We start from the raw sequence: 24368 nt of genomic DNA, 5'->3' as shown, positions 1-24368 counted from the left end.
AAGTTTTACTATATATATAGTATAACTTTTAAGCGTAGCATAATATTTTTTATATATATATATACACACACACACACACACACACACACACACACACACACACACACACACACACACACACACACACACACACACACACACACACACACACATATAGTGACAAAGTTCCTGCTCTACCTTGGTGGGTCTTGTGCTTATTGGCGGATTTGCTCGCCTTAGAGAGCTTCACAGCAGCCCTCAGCTTGGCCATTTTTCTGAATTCACAGTCCAGGTCGACTCCTCCTGTGTCTGACCAGGAGTTGGGAGGATTTGGGGGGAACCTGGGCCTGCCCTCTACTCCGGGTTCCAGCCCAGGGCCCTCTGGAATGCAGCTGTCTAGAGTGCCTCCTGGAACAGCTGTGCGACACCTACAATTCCCTGGGCTACTTCCCCATGGCCTCCTCCCAACACCTTCTTTATCCTCACCATAGGACCTTCCTCCTGGTGTCTGATAATGCTTGTACACCTCAGTCCTCCAACAGTCCGCGTTCTCACTCTCAGCTCCTAGTGCCTCTTGCTCCCAGCTCCTCACACGCACACCACAAACTGAAGTGAGCTCCTTTTTAAAACCCAGGTGCCCTGATTAGCCTGCCTTAACTGATTCTAGCAGCTTCTTGATTGGCTGCAGGTGTTCTAATCAGCCTGTCTTAATTGTCTCCAGAAGGTTCCTGATTGTTCTGGAACCTTCCCTGTTGCCTTATCCAGGGAAAAGGGACCTACTTAGCCTGGGGCTAATATATCTGCCTTCTATTACTCTCCTATAGCCATCTGGTCCGACCCTGTCACTATATATATATATGAATAAGATTAAAACAAAGACCATTATAACAAGTTTCTTGAGATCACTGACGCTGAAGTTTAGTTGAAACTTTAGATTACCAAATTTAGTTTGTCAGGGTTTTTTTCCACAGATTTATTATGGATCTTTTGGATCTGGATAGTATGGATTATTGTCTCTGCATATGAGTCAATTTAAGGGGCATTTACTGGGCCTGATGCTCCTGGTTTACACTGATGTAAGGGAGAGGAGTTGATCTTATGAACCCAATGGTATTATAGAAGTATAAAATTGATGAATCAGGAGGAGAAATTGGAGAGGAGAATTTGGTCCAATTTCTGTACTCTATTTTCCAGTAGAGGTAAATTGTAAGACTTTAAAGGGAAAAAAAAACAGTCTGACAAATTATTTCTGTTTTATCAACTTTTTTTCCCCTAATTCTTATTCTTTCGTAAAGGGGGAACTCCAAATATCATTACTATGGGATTCGTGTCAAGCCAGATTCTCCTCTTAATCGGCTACAAGAGGACATGCAATATATGGCTATGAGACAACAACCCATGCAGCAGAAACAGAGGTACAGTGTGGAAATTGTAACTATATTAAATATTTTTTCATATTTCTAGCACTTGAAACCTGGGAGGATTGCTTTAGTGTGATACCAAACTCCTTTCAGCATTTTTGGAAATTACTCGTCTATATGAAGTAGTTAATAAACCTCTCTAGTATGCATAAATTTTGCAGCAAAAGGGAGTAAAGTTGTCTTTTGTATTTTTAAAGGAGTGTGGGATGCTTTTATTTGTGCTTCTTAGTATTAAAGACTTATTTTCCATTCTGACCCACTAAATAGATACTGTTATTCTTGCATGGAGATGATATGTGTTGCAAATGGGTTTTTTTTCTCCCCCATTGGTATTTTAAAAAGGTATTGTAAGGAAGAAGCTGTGTGATGTAGTGTACTGGGCATCAGGAGACTTTTGTTCTATTCCCGTCATTGGGGACAAATCAGGCTAGATTTACACCATTCTTTGTTAGAAAAAGGTTTGGGTGTGAGTTCTTTTCCACAATGTGTTAAGTACTATGCTAAAAAAAATTATAGAAGTATTAGGATTGTTTCTTGATTCAGAGATAATTTCATTACACTTTGAATTTCCTCAAAAAAAGAAAAAAGGTTTAAAAGACTGCAAGAGATGGTCCTGATATATTTCTTAAAACACTGTATTCTTGTTTACTAGTCTCTAAAATTCCACTTCTAAGGAGATCAGAATTGAAATTCTGTTAAGTTTGTTCTGAAGTTTCCAGATATCAGTTAACCAAAATGTTCCACAAGACAATGGTAAAGTTGCAAATATTGATACTAAAAGCAAAGTATAATATAGTTGTCTTGAAATTTATCATCTGGACAATCTTTTGGATTATTTTCTCCCAAATTGATTGAATCTGATAAGATACTTTGAATTTCAAACTCCATTGTTCATATTTTACTATTACATCTTGTATGTGGCCTTATAAGACAGTGGATCAGATTTAGCCTGGGATTGACTTCCCTTTTGCAACAGGAAACATAGTGTATCATCCCTACCCAAAAAGAGGGGAGGTCCTGACCAGGAACCAATATGACCAATGTCATCTAGATATGCTTTGATTAAATGTTTTCTCTCAGCAGCTGCCACTAGTAGTGCTTCTGTGGAATCCCAGCTGTAATTTAAAGCAGCTCCATTCACTGGAAAATTCCAAGGAAGGGAGGCGGCAGTAAAACCATCTGTCTTCCCTTGGCATATGTAACCACTAGGAACCAAGATGGCAGAGGGAGACTGCAGAGATTTGCATATGTTTGAAAAAGACTGTCTTAGACGCGTGGGTTCTAGGGACAATTCAGGACAGATCCATATATATTTGATAGACTGACATGATACCACAAAAGGAAATATTTGATATCTTTGAAATCAAGGAATCCAGAAAAACTCAGGAAGTCAACGAAGACATCTCACAAGCACTACAGAAAGAGGGCCATAGAAACAGTTCTATTGAAGAAGCAGTCCCATACAGTGTACTCAGCATTCTTTGTTGTCTTAAAAACAATCAGGACCTAAAAGCCATCTTCAGTCTCAGAGCACTTGATAGGTTCACTTGAAAATCAAAGCTCATCATTTCCATGAGTAGTAGCAGTGGCAGTTGTAAATATTTATATTATGATAGCATGCAGCTGCTTAGGGCCCCATTGTGATAGGCACTGTACAGACACAAAAAAGAGAGAGTCCCAATTCTGAACGGCTTAGAGTCTAAAGACACAGGCTGAACAGTCAGAGATGTAGCTATAACATACAAGCAAATGAGTATGGTGAAGAATTGGCATTTTTTTTAAGTTACATGTATTGTATTTTGTTTGTTTGCCTGCTTTTGTTGTTGTTGGTGGTGTTTTTAATGGGGGTTAAAGATATGGAGGAAGGGAATAAGAAAAGGAAAGAAATGGAAGCATTAATTTCCAGTATCATCTGCAGAAAAGACCCAGGTTGATTGCAATATATTATCATGTCACTAGAGTCCTAAGAGCAGGAAAACTGACCAGTGATTTACAGATTCCCACTATGGAGCTTAAATTGTGTGCTTCAGGCCCTTACAATACCTCTCCTTTTACCTCTGAGGTCAGTATTCCTTTACTTTGCTCACTCTTGTGGTATTTTCTCTAATTGCTATAATGTCAGTTCAGATAGCATTGTAAACAAGATCATTGCCCATTGAGCTACAATACTTACTCCTGAGGGCATTCTGTGCCAAAAAATTCAGCGTTTATTTTAAAATTCTGCAAAATTCTGCAAATTTTATTTGTCAGATAAATGTGGAGGCTCTAGCATGGCATTGGGGAGCACAGGCCACTGGCTGCACCGAGGTGGGAGATCACTCTGTATCCATCCATCCCCCCCCCCCCCCCGCCCCAGGACATGGATTCAGCAGTGAGGCTGCACCCAACTCGGACACAACGCAAGGACAGGGCCTGCCCCAGAAACAGCCCAGGGCCCTGCCCCTCTGTGCCAGGTGCACTAGGTGTGGGCAAGCAGGGTCAGCCTGGCAGGATCCAAGAATGGAGGGGCTTAGTGTGGGGGGATCCAGGTGTGGGTAGAGAGGGTTCTGTGTGGGGCAATCTGGTTGCGGGCGGCTCAGTGGGGATCTGGGTGCAGGGGGAATCTGTATACACAAGTGCTTGTTGGGGGGTTCTGGGTGCAATGCTAATGGGACCCTGCGGGGGGGGACTAGGTGAAGGTGGTTGGGGCTCACCGGGGGGGTCTGGGTGTGGGGGTGATAGAGCTCCGCAGGGGGATCTGGGTTTAGGGTGTCCAGTGCGGGGGGCCCAGATGCTAGGGAAGTGGGACTCAGTGGGGTGGGGATCTGGTGCAGGTGGCTCGTTGGGGTGGTCCAGGTGCAGGGGAAGTGGGGCTTGGCAAAGGGGATTCTGGGTGTGGGGGGGATGAGGCTTGGTGGCAGGGTCTGGATGCACGGGGGTTAGGTGGATGGGGGAGCAGCTCCCAGTACAGTGATCCCTCTCTCTGCAGCTGAAGAGTGATGAGCGCAGGAAGCGGAAGGGGGGAGTTTGCAGAGCTTCCTGCAGCCTGGGGTGAAATCTCGGGGTGGGTCTGACCCAGCTCCGGATGTCGTGCAGGGGAAGAGGAAGTCCCGTCCTCCCCAGCCCAGCTGGGACTAGCAGCTGAGCATGGCACAGGGTAAGAGCTATGAGCCAGGTCTTCCCCAGTCCTGCCTCCTGCCCTACAGTGATTTACCTCTCTGCCAGCTGCCCTGGGCACCCAAAACATACTGCTGGGAAGAGTTGCATGACTGCTCTTCTTGCTTCCCCATCAGAAAGTAATTTGTTGGTGGAGAAGCAAAGAAATCTGTAGGGGACATGAATTCTGCGCATCCGCAAGGGTGCAGAATTCCCCCAGGAGTAAATACTTCATTTTCCATCATGATAAAGTAGTTCTGAAGACCAGTTTTGCTTTCATCTCAGAAATCAAATACGTCTTTCTCAGATCACAATAAATACCTGCCTGAATCCGAAGCATCTTCTACTTCTGGGGGAATTCTGCCCCTCTGCGCACATGCAGAATTCATGTCCAGCGCAGAATTTTTTTTCTGCAGAAAATACATTCTGCCCAAGAAGTGCTGCAGTTCCACCTTTCACCCAGCAGAGGCTGCTGTGGCACCAGAACAGCCGGCTGACTGGCAGTAACAGCTAGCAGCCAGCTGCGCTCATCACAGCAGCCTGCCCAAGGAGGCAGAATGGGGCACACGGGGCTGCTGCGGGGTCACAGACTGGGGTTCAGAAGGGCTAGTGCGGGGGACAGACTGGGGAGCAGCTTAGGAGCTAATGGGTTGACAGCATCGAGCCATGGGCTGAATGGGAGGGGTGCTCCAGGACCACAAGGGGATGAGGGCAGAGGGGGGCAGGGCCATGTTGGGGACAGCAGGTAGGGGGGCTCCAGGCGCACATGGGGACAGGGGATGGGGGGTTCCTGGGCCACATTTGGTGCAGAATTGGTGCATAGAAAGACTAGTAGGATGATTAGAGGAATGGAAAACCTACCTTAGGAGAGGAGACTCATGGCTTGTTTAACTTAACCAAATGAAGGCTGAGGGTAGATATGATTGCTCTCTGTCAATACATCAGAGGAGACATACTAAAAGTATGCTAACCATCAAGATAGCCTGTTTTGCAGCTCATACTGCCATGGCGAAGCTGCCCCGAGTATGTGCTTATCTGAGACTGTAGGCACCTACCCAGGGTGGCTAGTCCCTCCTGCCACACACTGCCACAGCTACATTCTGTTTTTCATATGCTAGCTTGATGAGATCTAGCAAAAGTATGTCTCTTTGAGTGAGGGATCACACTCCCAGCTTGAAGTGTAGACATAGCCCTACTGTCAAGTTCCTCCTTAGCTCTGCTTGGCTTATCATATAGCTTGTTGAAACCTTTTAATTTAATGTACAATAATATATTCTGTTTTGAGTCATCGGTTTGTCTCACTGTAGGGAAAATTAATATTTAAGCAGGTGTCCTTTCTGGATGGGGGTGAGGAGGCATTCTTCCTTAGTACAATAACCATTGCACGTTTCCAGTTTGATTCAATATGGTATGGACTCCATTTCCACAAGTAAAATAGCTGTTGTCCATCTTCTGTACCTTCCCAGGATAATTTCAAACACTTTTTTGAACTTTTGGAGGTATCCACTAATTATGCCTGCTCTGTGTTTTCTATCCCTGTCTCAGTGTAGAGAAAACTTCTTTTTGTTTTGTTTTTGTCTGATCCAAAGATAACGTATTTTCCATCACCTCTCTCCTTGTATTTTCTGATTACTTAACTCAAAGTGTTTGCTACTTGTAGAAATTCATTCATATCATTCTCTGGGACATAAATGTAAAGAGACCATTCTTGACTCTTCTATCTTATCCATATTCTTTTTAATTCCTATACAAATAGTATCCATTCTATTACACTGCCTAATTGCTAACACAACTACTTTTATCAGTCTGTATCTTCTCTTCTTGTAACTTTATGGACCCTTTTAAAACAGTTTGGCCTTATAAGCTACACTAAAAAGTATGGAAGTGTAATATTATTCTTTTCTCAAAAAAAACAGTATAATGCAATCTATAGAACTATGTTATAGTCTGGTTATAATACAATATCTAGAGCAATGTTAAAGAAATTCTGGTATTATAATACTAATCAGCTTCCCAATTTAGTGTTTAAGAAAAGAGCCTTCAGTTTCTTTTTGAACAGCCAAGGTGTTTGGACTGTGCAGTTGTAGAGCTGATGTAACATCATGATCTAAAAATGATTTAATTCTGCTTTGGCTTCCAGCCAGATAGATATGGCTCAACACTGGTTGTTGCTTTGCTAGATGTTGGAACCCTCATTTGTTCATTGTTGTCTTCTGATTCTCATTTTCATCTTAGCTATAATTAACTTTTCCATTCTTGGCATTGAACTAATGAGAGATTTTAAAAGTTGTTTTTCATCAAAGAAAGTTCACATTCTTTAGACTGTCTAATGTTTTCTTGCCTTTGGTTGCAAATAGATGCATTTCTAATAAGGTCACCGGGTCACTTGTTCGAGGTTCATTGTAGATGTGCAACAGTGCACTTGCAGGACAGTTCTGGCTCTTCAGATACTATTTAACAGCTAGCATAACCTCTGAACCAATCCACACACCAAAGAGTACTAAAAATATCTAAATATTTTTCAGATATCTGTACATTATCTACAGATTTTTGTGTATACAGTAAGTTATTAAAGCATTTGGGTTTCTTTGATTTCCTAATCATTAACAGCTTTAGCTTTTGGTTGCTTGTGGCGCTGCAAGCTGTTAAAATTACCATTTGCTTTTTGCTAATTTTAAAACCAGGGGCTGCTTTTTTTCCATTAGCATCAAGAGCAAGGTCTTCTATGGAACAAAACACTAAAATAAGATTACATAGCTTGGTATGTTACACGCAGCTCTCACATACTGGATCAGTATGCCACATTCCTCTATTAAAAAATCATGAGTCAGAACTGCAAGTCATGAGATTGGCTTAAAGGGTTTTTTTAAATAATACATTCTGAAGTCTTTCAATTTGCTTTTTGTTTGTTGAGCCTTCAGGGTTCACGTTTTCCAGCTTTTGTGAGCAAACCCATGAGGGATACAAACTTTTTTTTCTTCTTCTTCAATGAAAGCTCAGAATCTCACTTAATAGTATGACTCCAGGTCCTGGATCTTTCAGAAAAACACCAAATAGTGTGAGACGCACAATAAAATCATGAATGTTGGCAACATTGCCACAGCAAAATCTTTAAGCCTTAAGAACTTATCCAGAAGGGGTGTTGCCTGTTTATATAACTTTTTATCACTTAGTCAGTCCACTGTGAATTCTGTTCCTTCAGAGTCGTACGACAGTTTTCAGTTCAGTTTTCTTTCTTACCAGTTTGCTTGTGTGTGTCCATGTAACATCAAAGAGGCATCTTGCCATGCATTTCTATTCTTTAGTTTCTGCTCCATTCCCTTAGTAAATGTATGTGGTTTGTTGCAGAGAATTTGAGTCAATGGTTATTTATATAGTGCCATTGTAACTTTACCTGCAATATGTTCAGTAGGATGGACTGGGGGGAAATGAGAGAAAGGGAGGCCGGAGAGAAGTTTATGGAAGTCCAGATATAACAGAGTTTACTCATCCTTTTTGGGAGGTTATAGACCCAGCACAGCCAGTTCCAAGTTTCAGCCCTAGAACAAGAGTGTTCTGGGAGATATAGTTCCACAAGGGATGCTAGAAATCACAGGCTGGGCAGCAATGCATGTGAGGAGAGGAGGCAGAGTTATAAAAGAGATTATTTTCCTGGGATGCCAGTTTTCAGAAGTAATGAGTCAGACTCCCCAAAATCATGAGATTGGCATAAAATCATAAAATTTTTTTAAAATATGTTTTTGCTTGCCTTCTGATTTTGTAATCTTTTGGGGGTAAACCTCCCATCCCCAATTTCTATGTCATCGTTTCAGCTTCAAAATTTACCCTTAAATACATGCACGAAAAGGCAGGCTTTTTCTTCTAGCTGCTGTGCATGTGAATTCTACTCATGGGTGAGCTGGCACCCCTGCATAAAAGATTGGGCTTTTTTTTTTCTAGTAGCGCCCTTTAAGTGTTGTGCAAGCATTTGTCATACTCCCCCTCCCAAGAGTGTAAGGGGCAGCATGACCCAATCACCAGCCAATTCTTTCTGACCTCCTGGGGAGTGGAACCCCACTGAGAGGAAATTCTGTGAACTTTGTTATAGTGCCTATGGTTGATAGGGTTGTGGGGACTGGTAACCAGGGCCGGCTCTACAGTTTTTGCCGCCCCAAGCAGTGAAGAAAACTGCTGCCACGGACGGCAAAAGGAAGAAGTTGCCGCCGATTTGCCACCGCAGCCAGCAAAGGGGAGAAGCTGCTGCCGAATTGCCGCCACGGCGGGCGGAACAAAGAAGCTGCCGCAGAACTGGTGCCGCGGCCGGAGGAACTGCCTCCCCTTTCTAACTGCCGTCCCAAGCACCTGCTTGGGACACTGGTGCCTGGAGCCGGCCCTGCTGGTAACAAAGGATTATGAAGTACCTAAAGAACAGTGACGTTAGGCTAAAGAGCCAAAAGTAGCCAATGCCAGGAGGGAAGTTAAAAAACTATCAAAGTGAAGGAAGAAGCTATGATATAGCTATGTCCTATGGCCAGGATTCCCAAGAGATGGTGGAAGAAAGCCCCCTTTCATTCACTCTCTATCAATAAGGGAAATTTGCTGGATAGATAGGAAGTACTGTATCTTAGAGATGTTATGCAGAAAAAATCTGCAAGATTTAGACATAGCCTGGATGTGAAGACCTAGAGAGAGACCGGAGTCAAAGATGACACCCAGGTTATGGGCCCGAGTGATAGGATAATGGTGGTGTCCACAGTAATCAAGAAAGGAAGGAGCAGGGAGGGTTCGTGGGGTGGGCGGGAGCTTGAGCTTTGTTCTAACAATGTTGAGGTTAATGAGCTTGAACTGATGGCTAGACATCCAGAAGGAGATATCTGATAGACAGGCCAAGATTTTAGTTGGCCCTGCCCTCTGGATGGTCATAGAAACTCCTCACAAATGTAGAAAATTGACACTATTATCTGAAGACTTTCCATACTTTTACTGTACTTGTAGTTAGCCATGTAAAATTCCTCTGAGATCCAAATACCCTTTTCTCTGAATCAAATCTTTTGAAATATGTAATATCCATAATGTGTCTGTATCCTTTATAGCTCTTCTTTCACTACTAATAAAGAGGCCTGGGAAAATGAAAGAAGTCTGAGTAAAATAAACAGTAGGCGAATTTTAGAAAAGAATGATTAGACCTGGAAGGGAGATTGTATACACTAGTGACTGGTAAGTATTTTCCATGTCCATAATTAAAGCTTAAAAGGTAACCAAGACTGGCTATACACTTCAGAAGGAAATGGGGAAGTCTCTCATCACCCATATTGGTGAGGCTTTATTTTTTACTACTCATAAAAGACAGTACGTCCAAGATTGCCTACCATACTCAGCGCCGGGCTTTACTGAACCTCTGGGGAAAAAAATCTTCTCTCTTTCCATTTCTCAGCTGGATCCTGCAAGTTGTTTCTCAGTGCTACTGACACTGGTCAACTCATGAGATAAGTCACTCTGTCACCATGCCAAAATTCAGAATTTTCCCCAACATATTTCACATAAAGCACATTGGAGCAAATGCTAAAATAATCCTGACTTCAAGCACTAGAGGATTAAATTGGCTTTTATATTTTTAATTAAGTTCTTACTAAATCCTAGAAATTCTTAAAGGATTGTTTTTTTTATGCCCTTTAGGCATTTTGGATTGTATTCCAAAAGCTGAAAAGTTTGTGAAATGACACATTCTGTAGCAACTAGCTACGCTGTGTTGCAGTATCCGTTTTGATTAACAGGAATTTTCAGATAAAACCTGATGTTCTCTCCAGTATTTATAATGGCCATTTATAATTAGAAAAGAATTTCCAAATGCCTCCACTCCAAATTGTAGCAATTGCAGGTGCATCCACCCTAGAATCAGGAACCCATGCGGAAAAGTTCTGTAACCGTGACACATAGGGTGAAATCCTGGCTCCATTAAAGTCAATGAGAGTTTTGTTATAGACTTTAATGGGGCCAGAATTTCACCCTTGGCCTCTATGTGAAGCCAAACTTCAGATAAATGTCCTGGGATAGGGTGGCCATGTATGTACTTTCGGAGACCTGATATCCTAAAGGTGATCATGCTTTAAGTGAACAATCAGGCCACTCTGATCTACATCAACAAAAATGGAGGTAAACCTTCTCCTGTGAAAGTGGAACTGCGCAACACAGAAATGCTGCTGCTTTGGACAATTTATGTTTTGTATATCCTATGCTATGTAATTGTGCATTTAAATATATTTCTAGTGTCCCCAGAGCTTTGTATAGGCACCCTTTGGTGTGGAGTTTTCTTTTAGAACAAAATCTAAGTAAATAAATAAGACTCTCCAGGTTGCCATTTAATTGGATCAGAATGAGAACATGATTACAGTCAGCCATTTAATAACAGACTCTCACAGATTGTGCAGTAACTCCTCACTTAACGTTATAGTTACGTTCTTGAAAAATGCGACTTTAAGTGAAACGATGTTAAGTGAATCCAATTTCCCCATAAGAATTAATGTAAATAGGAGGGGTTAGGTTCCAGGGAAGTATTTTTCGCCAGACAAAAGACATTATATACATATACAGAAAAAGTTTTAAACAAGTTCTAATCAGGTGATTGTCTGGGGACCTGCTTATGAGCTCCCTGAGCTTCTCCTAAGCGTTGCTATCAGGTGGGATATTTCCCAGGGAATGCTAAATGATGAACTAGCACTTGGCTGAGCCCTCAAGGGTTAACACGTTGTTGTTAATGTAGCCTCACACTCTACAAGACAGCACCAAGGGAGACAGGAGGGAGGAGAGGCAATAGATGCACACAGTGACTGCAAACACTTCCCTGGGGAAACTGAACACGATGATGAACCCACGCTATCCCGCTGGAGCACACCACTCCCTTCTCCGGATGGCTCATGTACGGCTGCACAAGCGCCGACTTTCCAAAGTGCCAGATGGGTGCTCAACCCCTGGCTCTGCCCCAGACCTGCCCCCAGTCCATCCCTTCCCCCAAAACCCCCCCTGCCTCTTCCCCCCCCCCCCGCTCCCCTAAGCATGCTGTGTCCTCACTCCTCCCCAGCCTCCTGAATGCCATGAAACAGCTGATTGCGGTGGGCGGGAGGCACAAAGAGGGAGAGGGGAGGCGCTGATCTGCGGGGCCTGCCAGCAGGTGGAAGGCACTGGGGGTGGTGGAGAGGAGCTGATGGGGGGCTGCTGGCCCACCCTGATTCCAAGCCCCCACCCATTAGTTTTGACGGGTTGCTCTTCCAGAGAATCCCTCAAGTAGTGGTCAAAGTACTGTACTAGCAGGAGCTGGCCAAATTATGTTATAACCGAACTTTGCACAACTTTAAACAAGTATGTTCTCTAATAGATCAGTGATGTAACAACAAAACACCGTTAACCAGGACAAGGTTAAGTGAGGAGTTAACTATACCTGGATCAGAGGGGGGTGGAACAAATCTTCTTCTTCAAGTGCTTGTTCATGTCGATTCCATTCTAGGTGTGTGCACGCCCACGCGTGCGGTCGTCGCAGATTTTTGCCTTGGGGTATCCGTAGGATCAGCAGAGGTGCCCCCTTGAGTCCCACACCAATACATCAGTATATCAGGCGCCACCGACCATACGGCCTCTCAGTTCCTTCTTACCACCTGTGGTGGTTGGTAGGAGCGCCTGTCCTTGCATAGCAAGGTCTAACGATTTTTTGTCTTTACTGACTTCAAGCCTTAGGGCCTTGTAAATAGTTTGTTAAAAGTAGTTAGGGTTAAGTAGTTGTTAAGTGTATATGCTGTAGGAATCAGCAAAGGCTCCCCATGAGGGCAAGCCAGCTGCTCAGACCCCTCGGGGCAGTGGAGCGCCACCAGTCCCCAGAGACAAAGAAGTGCTCTCCACCTCCACGCCGCAGATCGCTGGAGTCACAGCCCAGATCCTCTGGGGATCGCCTTTGTCATCGGCACTGCGATTGCAGTTCCTGCTGTCTCGATGCAGATTGCCTAGAAGGAGATGCTGGTCTCCGTACGACTGGTACTGTTCGCCCACCCGCTTTTCATCTTGTAGGTGCAGGTCCCAGTCACCTGCCCTGTGGGAGTGCTCTCTGTCATATCTTCAGTCTCCCTGGCACCAGCACCGGCACTGATCCACTCGCTCTGGGCACTGGTCTCTAATGGCAACAGTCAGCAAACAGACTAAAGTGTTGACTTTCCACCATGGTCACCAGAAGGGGATTCCTCTGTCACGGAAGGGCAGTTAAGCCCCTCGCCTAGACTTCATTGGCATGAGTGGGCACCCGACGCCATGTTGACGTCAATGGCACGCCTTGGCAGCACGGCCAGTGGCCAGCACAGTGGCCTTATTGGAGCAGGTGGGGAGTGCCAGTCATAGCGATGCTCCCTTCACACCGCTCATTGGCCACCACCTCGGAGCAACAGCTGGCAGCACGAACAGCACCAGGCTCGGTGCACGAGGCATGCTTGGAGGTCAAGCCAGAGGAGACTGCATCCACCCCTAAGTCTCCCTCCCCCAAGGGGGAAGATGCCTCCCCCGGCAGTACAGTCACCATCTTCGTCCCCAGATGAGGCGGTTGCAGGACCCTTGAGGGCCAGCCCACCAGATGATTTTAAAGAACACTAGGCCCTGCTTCAAAGGGCCTAGAGGTGGAGGAAATGACTGAGCAGGTGGACACCTTGTTTAATGTCCTGTAAGCGTCTACCCCAGCCCGTATCGCACTACCAGTTTATAACATTGTCCTCAAGATTGCCACAGCCCTCTGGCAAACTCCCTCATCCATCCCTCCCACCTCGAAAAGGGCTGAAAAGGAATACTTTGTCCCAGCCAAAGGGTTTGAGTACCTTTACACCCACCCTGCCCCTGGCTCACTGGTGGTCTCTGCAGCCAATGAAAAGGATAAGCAAGAACATACCAGCTCGACCCCCAAAAATAAAGAGGCCAAAAGATTGGATCTGTTTGGGAGGAAAACTTATTCAGCTGCCAGCCCTCCTAAGAAGAGAAAAATTTAACTTATGGGACGCTCTCTGTAAGTTCAAGGAGTCTCTCCTGCAGGACTTGGCCCAGGAATTCAGCACCCTGGTGGAAGAGGGCACCATGGCGGCTCAGTGCTCCCTCCAAATGGCATGGGACGTGGCTGACTCAGTGGCTAGGGTGGTCGAATTGGCAGTGGTTATGAGGCACAGCTCTTGGCTTCAGACTGCTGGCCTCTCCCAAGAGATGCAGACCTTGATCCGAGATGCAGACCTCCCATTCGATGGGATCGGTCTTTTTTCAGAGCAAACGGATGCGAGGCTGCATGGGTTGAAAGACACTTGGGCTACCCTTCGCTCATTGGGCATGCATACGCTGCAGTCTGCAAGAAAGCAGTTCCGACTGCTCCTGCCACCTAGGCCTTAGCAATCTTGTCCTGGGTCTACAAGAAGAAGGGACAGAGATGTTAGTTTCAGCCGCCGCCCTCCTTCTGCTCACCTGCGCAGTCCAGCCTGGCAAAGCACCTCAGGGGCCAGAAGTGTTCATTTTGAGGGTGCGGTCGAGAGCAACGCCCCACTCACCTCTAAGGATCCACCCCGTTCTTTCCTCAACTGTCTTCGTCCCTACTGTTTGGCCTGGTCATGGGTCACCTTGGACCATTGTGTGCTGGAGATAGTGTCTCAAGGCTAAACCCTGCAGTTTTCGGCCACACCACACTCCTACCACCTCTCTTTCTTGTCCCTCTTCAGGGACCCTTCTCATGAGCAACTCCTCATTCAAGAGGTCGAGAACCTCCTGCACATGGAGGTGGTGGAGGAGGTCCCTCTGGACATGACAGGAAAGGGATTCTACTCCAATTATTTCCTAATCCCAAAAGCAAAAGGGAGCCTCAGACCCATTTTGGACCTGTGATGCTCTCTCAAGAAGTTGAAGTTTCCCATGATCTCCCTGGCCTCCATCATCACTTCCCTGGATCTAGGAGACTGGTATGCCACCCTCGACTTAAAGGATGCTTATTTCCATATTCCAAGGTCACAGATGTTTCCTCCGTTTCCAATTTATGGTGCTGCTCTTTGGCCTCTCATCAGCTCCAAGGGTTTTCAAAAAGTGAATGGCGCCAGTGGCTGCTTACCTGAGACGTCAAGGGGTCCAGGTCTTCATGTATCTCAATGACTGGCTCATCAAGTGCAGGTCTCGGGAACAAGTACAGAGGAGCCTCAGTCTGGTGTGTTCCAACTGCCACGATCTGAGCCTGTTAATAAATTATCAAAAATCCATCTTAAGCCAGTCCAACAAATAGAGTTAATCAGGGCAGTTCTCAACTCCACACGAGCCAGAACCTTCCTTCCAAAGGTTCGTTTTCAGGCCATGTCGGACCTGATCTGCCATGTGAAGAGCCACCCACACATCACGGCTCACACCTGCCTGCAGTTGGAGGGAGTTCCCTTCATGGCCCTTCATATAATGTCAGGGAGCTAAAAGTGATTCACCTGGCCTGTCAGGCTTTCTTGCCCCACCTGAGCGGCAAGGTGCTACAGGTCCGCATGGACAATACCGCCGCGATGTATTACATCAACAGGCAGGGCGGTGCCAGGTCGTCGGCCCTTTGCCAAGAAGCTCTTAGCCTTTGGGTCTTACGTATGCGGCATGTCATTCATCTGGTAGCCGCGCACCTGCCCGAGACCAGAAATGTGCTAGCAGATTGCCTCAGCAAGATCTTCGTGTCTCGCCATGAGTGGTCACTCCATATGGAGGTGGCCAGTATGATCTTCCAAAAGTGGGGAACTCTCCAGGTGGACTTGTTTACGTCCCATCAGAACAGGAAGTGCCACATGTTCTGTTCACTTCAGGTGATGGACAGGGGTTCCCTGTCAGATGCTTTCCTGCTCCCATGGTTGGGGGCCCAGATGTATGCCTTCCCGCCAGTGCCATTGATCCAGAGATTCCTCGTGAAGATCAAACAGGACAGGGTGAAGGTTATCTTGATAGCCCCCGAGTAGCCTCATCAGCACTGGTTCGGCACGCTGATGGACCTTTCGGTAGCCGCCCTGCTGTGGCTCCCTCTTTGGCCAGACCTGCTGTCCCAGGACCATGGCAGGCTTCTGCACCCGAACCTGGATGCGTTGCACTTATCGGCATGGCTACTGCAAGAATGAATGCAGAAGAGCGGGAATGCTCGGTCCAGGTGCAACAGGTCTTGCTAGGTAGCAGAAAGCCCTCCACCAGAGCGACTTACCTGGCCAAGTGGAAAAGATTCACGTGCTGGGATTTGGAACGATGCATCCGGGCTGAGCGGGCCTCGCTGCAGGTGATCCTGGATTATGTCCTGCACCTCAAACTTCAGGGCTTATTCCTGTCATCAGTCAGGGTCCACCTGTCCGCTATTTTGGCCTTCCACCCTCTGTTCCAAGGCAGGTCGGTCTTCGCTCATGACATGACAGCCCAGTTCTTGAAAGACCTGGAGACCTGTCTATACCTTCATATCCAGGACTCTGTCCCTCCCTGCAATTTGAATCTTGTGCTGTTGAGGTTCATGAGGCCTCTCTTCAAACCTCTGGCTTCCTGCTCTCTTCTCCTTCTCCCCTAGAAGCTTTTGTTCCTGGTGGTGGTTATGTCTGCCCGCAGGGTGTCTGAGATCAAGGCACTTTCTTCAGAACTGCCCTATACCGTATTCTACAAAGATAAGGTGCAGTTGTGGCCACACCCAGTGTTCCTGCCCAAGGTAGTTTCCCAGTTTCATACCGGCCAGGACATAGACTTACTGGTCTTCTTTCCAAAGCCCCATAAATCCGAAGAACACAGGTTACACACCCTGGATGTCAGGAGGATGCTGGCCTTCTATATTGACAGGACAAGGCTGTTTCGCAAGTCAGCACAGCTGTTCGTTGCTGTGGCAGACAGGATGAAAAGTTGCGTAGTGTCTGCTCAAAGTATTTCATCCTGGATGACAGCCTGCATCCAATACTGCTACAAGCTGGCAAGTGTGCCTCCAATGGCGATAGTCAAGGTGCACTCATGGCTCAGGTGCCGATCCAAGAGATTTGTAGAGCTGATACCTGGTCGTCTGTCCACACGTTCATGTCCCACTATGCGCTTACGCAGCAGGCCCAGGACGATGCTGGCTTCGGCAGAGCAGTGCTGCAAGACTGTGAACTCCAAGCCCATCTCCATTGGCACTGCTTGTGAGACACCTAGAATGGAATCGACATGAGCAAGCACTCGAAGAAGAAAAAACTGTTACCTATCTTTTCGTAACTGTTGTTCTTTGAGATGTTTTCCTCATGTCCATTCCATTACCCGCCCTCTTGCCCTTTTGTCAGAGTTGCCAGCAAGAAGGAACTGAGAGAGCGTAGGGTCAGCAGCATCTGATATACTGACACATAGGTGTGGCACTCAAGGGGGTGCCACTGCTGACCCTCTGGATACCACTACAGCAAAAATCTCCGACGACCGCACACATGGGCATGTGCACACCTACAATGGAATAGACATAAGCAACACATCTCAAAGAACAACAGTTACCAAAAGGTAGGATAACCGTTTTTAACTCAAATGAAGCAAACCCAGGCTGGAATTCTGCCACTCTTCTGAAACCTACACAGTTTCTGTTGTTCTGCAGAGGAAAAATTCAGACCTCAGCGGAGGTTAACACCTTTCCCCTTCCGTGGAGGATATTCAGGTTTACCTTGTTTCCGTTTCCCTCTAGTTGCAAAACTTCCAGCTAAGCTCCACAAAGACAAAGTGTCCATATAAATCCAAACATATTTGGTTGAGTTACGAATTTTTCAAAATCACCATTTTCCATCTGTGTTTTTCTCACAACAGCTTGTTCCTGGCTTGGAGTAAAAATCCTGAACGTCCCCAACACTGTATGCACTGCCTTACTTCATTATGCCACAAATAGTGCACTTCTTGACAGGACACAGTCGACACAGATCCTCCCTCTGCGAACCAGGAGACCCTGAATTGAAGTCTCACTTCTTTTACTGACTAGTAGTTAATAGTTCTGTGTCCTTTGCCACCCTTATTCTTGAGCAAGGCCTTCTACCCCAGTGAGGAGTTATATAAGCTGGAAATACAACCCAACTCTCAGCCATTTAGCCAGGCTGCTTTAGAAGGAATCAGTCAAATCTAAGCACTCAACTATACAGTGTTTCAAATGGACCGACTCATGAATTTTGTTACCCATCATCTAGTGGCTGGTGCACAATGGAGAACAATCTATTTCTGCTGCCAGCTATTATAGTTAATCCTTTCACTTTAGTGGTATAGGTGCCATAGTGTTGAATATCCAGAAGTCAAATCCTGCTGATAACAGGGAGGTCATAACATTTGCACATAACAGAATTAATTTTCTTTTAAAAAAAATCCTAGCAAATTACCTACAAAAAAACTACATTGAAAGAATGGTATGATTGCAAAGGCCTGAACATTAGGAAATGCAAAAATTAAGATTGTCCATGCAATATTAATTCTACCTCCTTGTTTATGTACATTATTTATATAGGCTTTAATTACAAGATCACATACTATTTTTTTTCCACAGACTCTCTGTCTCATTCAATGCACAAGATGTTTGGTGTTCAGAGAATGAATCCAGGGTGTGCAACGAGTGAGGCTGTTGTTTGTAGGATCCCTGCTTTATTTGTTGCAGAAGTTGGAAGGTGTGTGGTGAATGAGACAGGGGATTGCAGGAAGAAAAAGGATTGTATCATAGCTAAAGGAGTTAAATGCCATCCTGGAGAATTGGATTCTATCCCAGACTCTGCCATAGACTTCCGATGTGATGCAGGGCAACTAACTTAAACCATACTTTTCACAGGTGACCATTAATTGTGTGTTCCTCGTATTCTGGGTGCTCAGTTTTAGACACCTGGAGCCTGTTTTCAGAAGAGCTGAGTGCTCACAATTGCAGTTGAATTCACTCAGAGCATTTGAGGCTCAATCTCTTTTGCAGAAAAGTTGTATGGTCAGAAGGAATGAGCTGAGCATAGGGTTGGGCATCAGGAAATTCCTGAGTTTGATTTACTGTGTTTCTGTTTCTCTATCTGTAAGATGCTTCAGATGATTGATTAGTTAATATCTGCACAGTCCTTTAAATATAAAATTGCTAAGGACTCTAAAAAATCAGGCCTAAGGTGTCTCAGTGTAGGCAGCCGATCATTAAGGTACCCAGAATTAGTTGATATTTTTGTATGTAGTGTAATTGTAGCCATGTCAGTCCCAAGATATTAATTCAGTTCAGAATATACCTGAAGAAGAGCTTTGTGTAGCTCAAAAACTTGTCTCTCTCACCAGCAGATATTACCTCGCCCAATAAAAGAGATTACCTTACCCACCTTGATATTTTTGCACATTTTGGCCTTAATCTCCCTTCCTCGGTCTCTGTCTGAGAAAGCCCTCACTACCACATGGGGTATTGAGGAAATAAATTATTTAATGTATGTTAGGCCCAAATAGTACAGTGATGAGCCATAGAAAAGCTTATGAGGCAAGTATTAATTCCATATTCATTGCAGGGTTTGGATATGGTACAGTAAATAAGGTAAGAGAGCCACATATTGAATTATAAGTATTAAGAGAAATATTGAACAACTTCCTTGTTCAGTGAACACAGTTCAGCTAGACCAACCAGCTGGCCAATCGGAACATAATTTTAGTGAATCAGTGTCCCCAGCCAAATTTAAATTTGAATTAATTCCTGAGAGGAAGAGAGCAACCACAGAATCTAGTTGAAAAGAACTTTTATATATTGAGATTTTTGCGAGATGGAGAAATCCTATTTAAGGACAGAGCAACTGAAGTGGACAGAATCATACTGTGTAACAGTGGACTTTTGAGGAGTTGAATAAAAGGATAATTTTGTCTAATTTTGTGTCCAATATTTTTTAGGTACAAGCCTATGCAGAAAGTGGATGGCGTTGCAGATGGTTTCACAGGAAGTGGTCAGCAGACAGGCACATCTGTTGAGCAAACTGTAATTGCCCAAAGTCAACATCATCAACAGTTTTTGGGTATGTGAGGGCACATTATACTGGTGTACAAATAAAAATAAACATCTGGCATCACCATAATTCTCTCTAGACTTAGTGTCCCATTAAAGCTTTCATTCATATTGGGGCACCCAGAAGCTAAATTCCCTCTAAGCTGCGCAGCTGCCTATTAAGCCCCGTGCAGGGGCTTAGGGCTGCGGTGGGGAGAGGTGCCTCTCCCCCAACACGGACCTGCCCCGGACTTGCCGTGGCTGGGGGAGAGGCGCCCTGGCCCCAACCAAGCCCCGGCACAGACCTGCCATGGTTGGGGGAGAGGTGCCTCCCCTCCCACCCCCAGCTCAGGTGCTGCTGCAGGGAGAGAGAGCTGGGGGGAGTCCTCTCTCCCCGCCGCAGCCCCCAGGCAGCCTGCACCCCAAACCCCTCATCCCCAGCCCCACCCCAGAGCCCGCACCCCCAGCCGGAGGCCTCCCACCTTCCCCCTCCTCACCCCAACGCTCTGCCCCAGCCCTGAGCCCCTTAGCCCCAGCCCCACCCTGGAGCCCCCACCCCCTGCACTGCAATCCTCTGTCCCAGCACTGAGCCCCCATCCCACACTCCAAACCCCTCGGCCCCACCCCCACCACATGAATTTTGTTATGTGCACTAATATGGAGGTGATGTGTCACACATCACCTCCATATTGTTGCAAATAACAAAAATTCATTCTGCATATGCGTGGGAAAAATTAGAGGGAACACTGCCCAGAAGTTATATACAGAAACTATATGCGCTACATCATGAAGCTTATGCAATATTTCACATACCTCATGTATGTATAGAAGAAAAGTTGTGCAAAATCTATATTTGCACTATACTTGTAAACATATACTGCAACACAATTTACTGTATATATTGTGTGTCAAATTTACAGTCAGACTTAAAACTGATGCCTTAATATTTGTGCTCACATCCATTGTATGCTTCGCTCCTGAATGTGTGTGTAAAATGGGGTTACATTCAAGCTTTGCAATTGCAATGTATTCATTACCATTTGGAAATATGGCCATGCATGCTATATTTTTAAATGATATAATCTATACTACTGTAGACCGAAGGGACCAAAATTTGAAAACTTTTGGTCCAAGGTCTACATGCACAAAAATGTGCAATTTGTGCATACATCAGTTCATGAGGCATTTACCACAGGTGAACATATAAATCATATATGTGCACACAGCAGTGGTAATTTAATAACTATTTGCATATATAACCACCTGATTTGAACATGCCATTACATAATTGCACACTTAGCGTTAGGTTCATAAACTGGGATTTTAAAAGCACTCACCATTGGCCTAACTTGGCTCCCATTGACTTCAGTGGGAGTATATTTAGGCCAGTGGTAAGTGTTTTTGAAACACACATAACTGGTCACACACTTTTTTTTTTTATGCAGCATACTCAAAGTATGCATTAGGTATGCATTAAAGTCCATTAAATTCCAAATGTAAACGCTGAATACTCTGACAAATATACTACTGAATGTACTAAAGCTGTTCAATAGTGCAAAATAAAACCTAGTCAATGTGAATATGCTATAAACTCACATATTGTACTTTATTCTGTGATTTACTGAAAATATCTTGTAGACTGAAATACCTTAGTGCTTGCCTTTGATGTACAGACATGTAGGATATACATAACTTCATTTTAGCATGTTATATATCCTGCCGTATAGTATATCTTGTACTTAAAAAAATAGTTTGTTTAAAATTTTGTGTTGATAATTTTTTATTGCTATTTATAAAAATAAGGACGTGTTTGTTCTTTGGGTACTATACCTTTTAGAATTTATTTCTTTGTATCATTCTTAAAGGTTTTCCTAATTAAACTGTAATTGGTACTATTTACAATAGCTTTCTTCCATTATGTTGTCATGGAAACAGATGCATCTCGAGTACTTCCAGAGTTTGGAGAAGTTGAAATATCTTCTTTGCCAGATGGTACTACGTTTGAGGATATCAAATCACTGCAGAGTCTTTATAGAGAGCACTGTGAGGTAAGAAGGATGTATTTCATATACACTGTTTTACCTTTGATTATTTCATGAGAAGTCAAACACTCTCAATGCAATATGACTATACAAAACATATTACAGCCTGAGAGAGTCTAACTTGTCTAAAAAGCAGTTTGCTTATTCAGTTCTAAGGGAAATTTTACAATAAGATTTTTCTGGAGTCTCTCGTTTTGTAAGAATAGCCAATATTAGTATATTTTATACAATTTTGAGAATGAAAATTAGTTTGTTTTTAAAAAGTTTGTTCTTGATCTTGATAGTTCTGTCAGATTTGAGAAATTAAGATTTCAGATTTTGCATACAATATTTTGGTTTTGCTGTGGGAGTATAAATCTAATTCAATTAATCATTTCTATTTTTTACATTAAGAAACAAATATTTTTTTTCAAGTATTACAAAAACAAGTTTCCTGAGATGAGAGCTTTAAGCCACATTTCATCTGGAATATTTCTGTGGCTATTACAACTATTTCAAATGATGTGAAATGGAAAAGATATATGAACCTTCAGTGCAGAAGTAGTCATGGCAAATTTACTTTGTCTCCCTTGATTTTTTAGCTATTTTAGAAGTTTTGCTTATGTGAATTCATCAAATATGTTTGTTTAGGGCAGACCTTCTCTTTTTTGCCTCACATCCACTTATACTTCTATTAGTGTATCTCTCTGCACATATCGGATATATACTCTGATCACTGGTTAAATTAGAAATATACATTTCACCACTGTTCCTCCTAATTATGCAAAATATAGCCAGTATATAAATGTTGTCATAACATACCCTGCTAACGAAAATTTAGGTAGAAGACCACCTGCACTTGCCTCTTTTTTTTTTCCCCCCCCAGGCAATATTGGATGTTGTAGTGAACCTTCAGTTTAGCCTGATAGAAAAATTGTGGCAAACTTTCTGGCGCTATTCTCCTTCCACTCAAGCTGATGGCACTGCTATTAGTGAACCGAGGTCAGTAAATGTCTCTTTTACTGGTTATTATCATCATTTAACTGCAGATGTAAAATCAAATAGAAGTATAGTTTTACTACTAACTGGAAACCTAACTTGCTATCATTAATTTACGAGGTTAAATTAATGCTGTCTAAAATGTTTGTCCACTCTAACTAGTGTTTACCACAAATTGCTTTTTTGAAATGATTGTATATGTATATTTACCATTTTATTTGGTTTGGATCACTACAGTAGAGGTATCTTTTCATAACATTGTATTCAATCTTTTTTGAGATAAAAGGACCATTCTTATCATACCTCTGCATAAGTTATGTGCTGTAGCAGAAATTTGAAGACCATTTTTCAATCTCATCTGACACAAGGTGCAGCAGTGCTGTTGGGTGTGGTTCAGACATGTATAATGTTTTATTAAATAAAATATTTTAAAGTCCATTGTTTTCCTATCTGCATGTATATGCATTTTCATTTATTCATTTGATACATTTGTTCACACCAGCAATCTGAGTGAAATAGAAAGTCGACTTCCGAAAGCAAAGCTGATTACTCTGTGCAAAAATGAGACTATTCTGAAATGGATGTGTAACTGTGACCATGTGATGTACCAGGCTTTGGTGGAGATTCTCATTCCTGACGTCCTTAGACCTATTCCTAGTAAGTTGAACACAGATGACGTCTTGTAAGGATTTTTTTTTTTTTTTGGTCTGGTGATCTTATGCCTACAATACCTCCCAGGAAACCTTTGGGAGTGATTTTGAAGGCTACAGGAGCAGTATATGTGGTCACTCTTAGCTTTATAGTGTAGAAAGGTAGCAATAGGTGTATGCATTGTATTTAAAGAAAAAGGGATTGATGATTTCACCACATTTATAAGAGGATAAAAAAACAGGCTTCCAGAAGTTTTCAGGATATATTTTCCTAAAAAAAAAAAAGATGCTTTTGTCATTGTATATTATTTATTTTATTATACTTTAGTATCAAAAACGTTGTTCCTTTGTACTCTGACTCTAGTCTACATGATAGACTCCAACACACTATGGGTCTGAGCCAAAGTCCACTGATATCATTCAGAGTCTTTCCAGTTATTTTAGTGGGCTTTGGGTTAGGTTTTACATTAGCTTCTAAATAGCTAATAAAAATTATGTATATGCTGTATGCTTTCGTTTCTGGACAACTAAACAGTTGTTGTTGATCAGGGGGTTACTAAAGTCAGTAGGTTATGAATTTTAATGTTACACTTTACTATTAAAATGGTGTAGTGCAAAGTCAAACATTTTTAGCCTTATTCGTTTTTCCAGGCTATCACATTTTTTGTTCTATGTCCGACCTGATAGACTCAGTGACTTATTGTAGTATAATACCTTGGCCAGCCAACCATTATCAAATTGTTTTACTCAGGAGTACAGTTTTCTTTTCAAAGCTAAAATTATTGGAATCCGTAATTGCTCAGGCAGTGAATTTTAAGACTGCTTTTGACAGAAAACTAATTCACCTTGGTTTCCAGCAAAGTTGAATTCCTTTATAAAGTATTTATTATGTCATGTATGTCATGCTAAATATTATGAATATATCTTCCATTAACAATAATAATTAATGATATTGTACAGGTAAAATCCATATAACTACATATGCATTGTGTTCGCTTCATGAACCAAACAATAGTCATTTCATAGTTAAATTGGATTAATATTTAAAGGAGATGGTGCCTCAGATAGCCTTGTAACTAACAAAGCTATTTTCTGTTGGTGTCAATACAACTGCTACTAATGATTCCAGTTACAGACAGGTCAGAAAAAAATTACACCTACACCTTTGTAAGAACATGCTACTGACCTTCACTTATTAATGAAACAGAGTGGAACGTCACTATAC

General features: G+C 43.4%; 1 protein-coding gene across 3 annotated transcripts in view; it reads left to right on the top strand.

Annotated features, from left to right (window-relative positions):
- The window catches only part of RFX3 (regulatory factor X3), a 228589-nt gene that overhangs the window by 182411 nt on the left and 21810 nt on the right, over nucleotides 1-24368 (top strand). For all 3 annotated transcript variants that reach the window (XM_074953307.1, XM_074953305.1, XM_074953306.1), the window contains 5 exons: nucleotides 1275-1394; nucleotides 19383-19504; nucleotides 21409-21521; nucleotides 22381-22496; nucleotides 22996-23150. In XM_074953307.1, coding sequence (XP_074809408.1) covers nucleotides 1275-1394; nucleotides 19383-19504; nucleotides 21409-21521; nucleotides 22381-22496; nucleotides 22996-23150 — 626 coding nt within the window. The remainder of the gene's footprint in view (nucleotides 1-1274; nucleotides 1395-19382; nucleotides 19505-21408; nucleotides 21522-22380; nucleotides 22497-22995; nucleotides 23151-24368) is intronic.

This window comes from Natator depressus, chromosome 5 (genome assembly GCF_965152275.1).
Source record: "Natator depressus isolate rNatDep1 chromosome 5, rNatDep2.hap1, whole genome shotgun sequence".
Classification (NCBI taxonomy): Eukaryota; Metazoa; Chordata; order Testudines; family Cheloniidae; genus Natator; species Natator depressus.
Note: the sequence above shows the minus strand (reverse complement) of the source record. Positions and strands in the feature narration are given on the sequence as shown.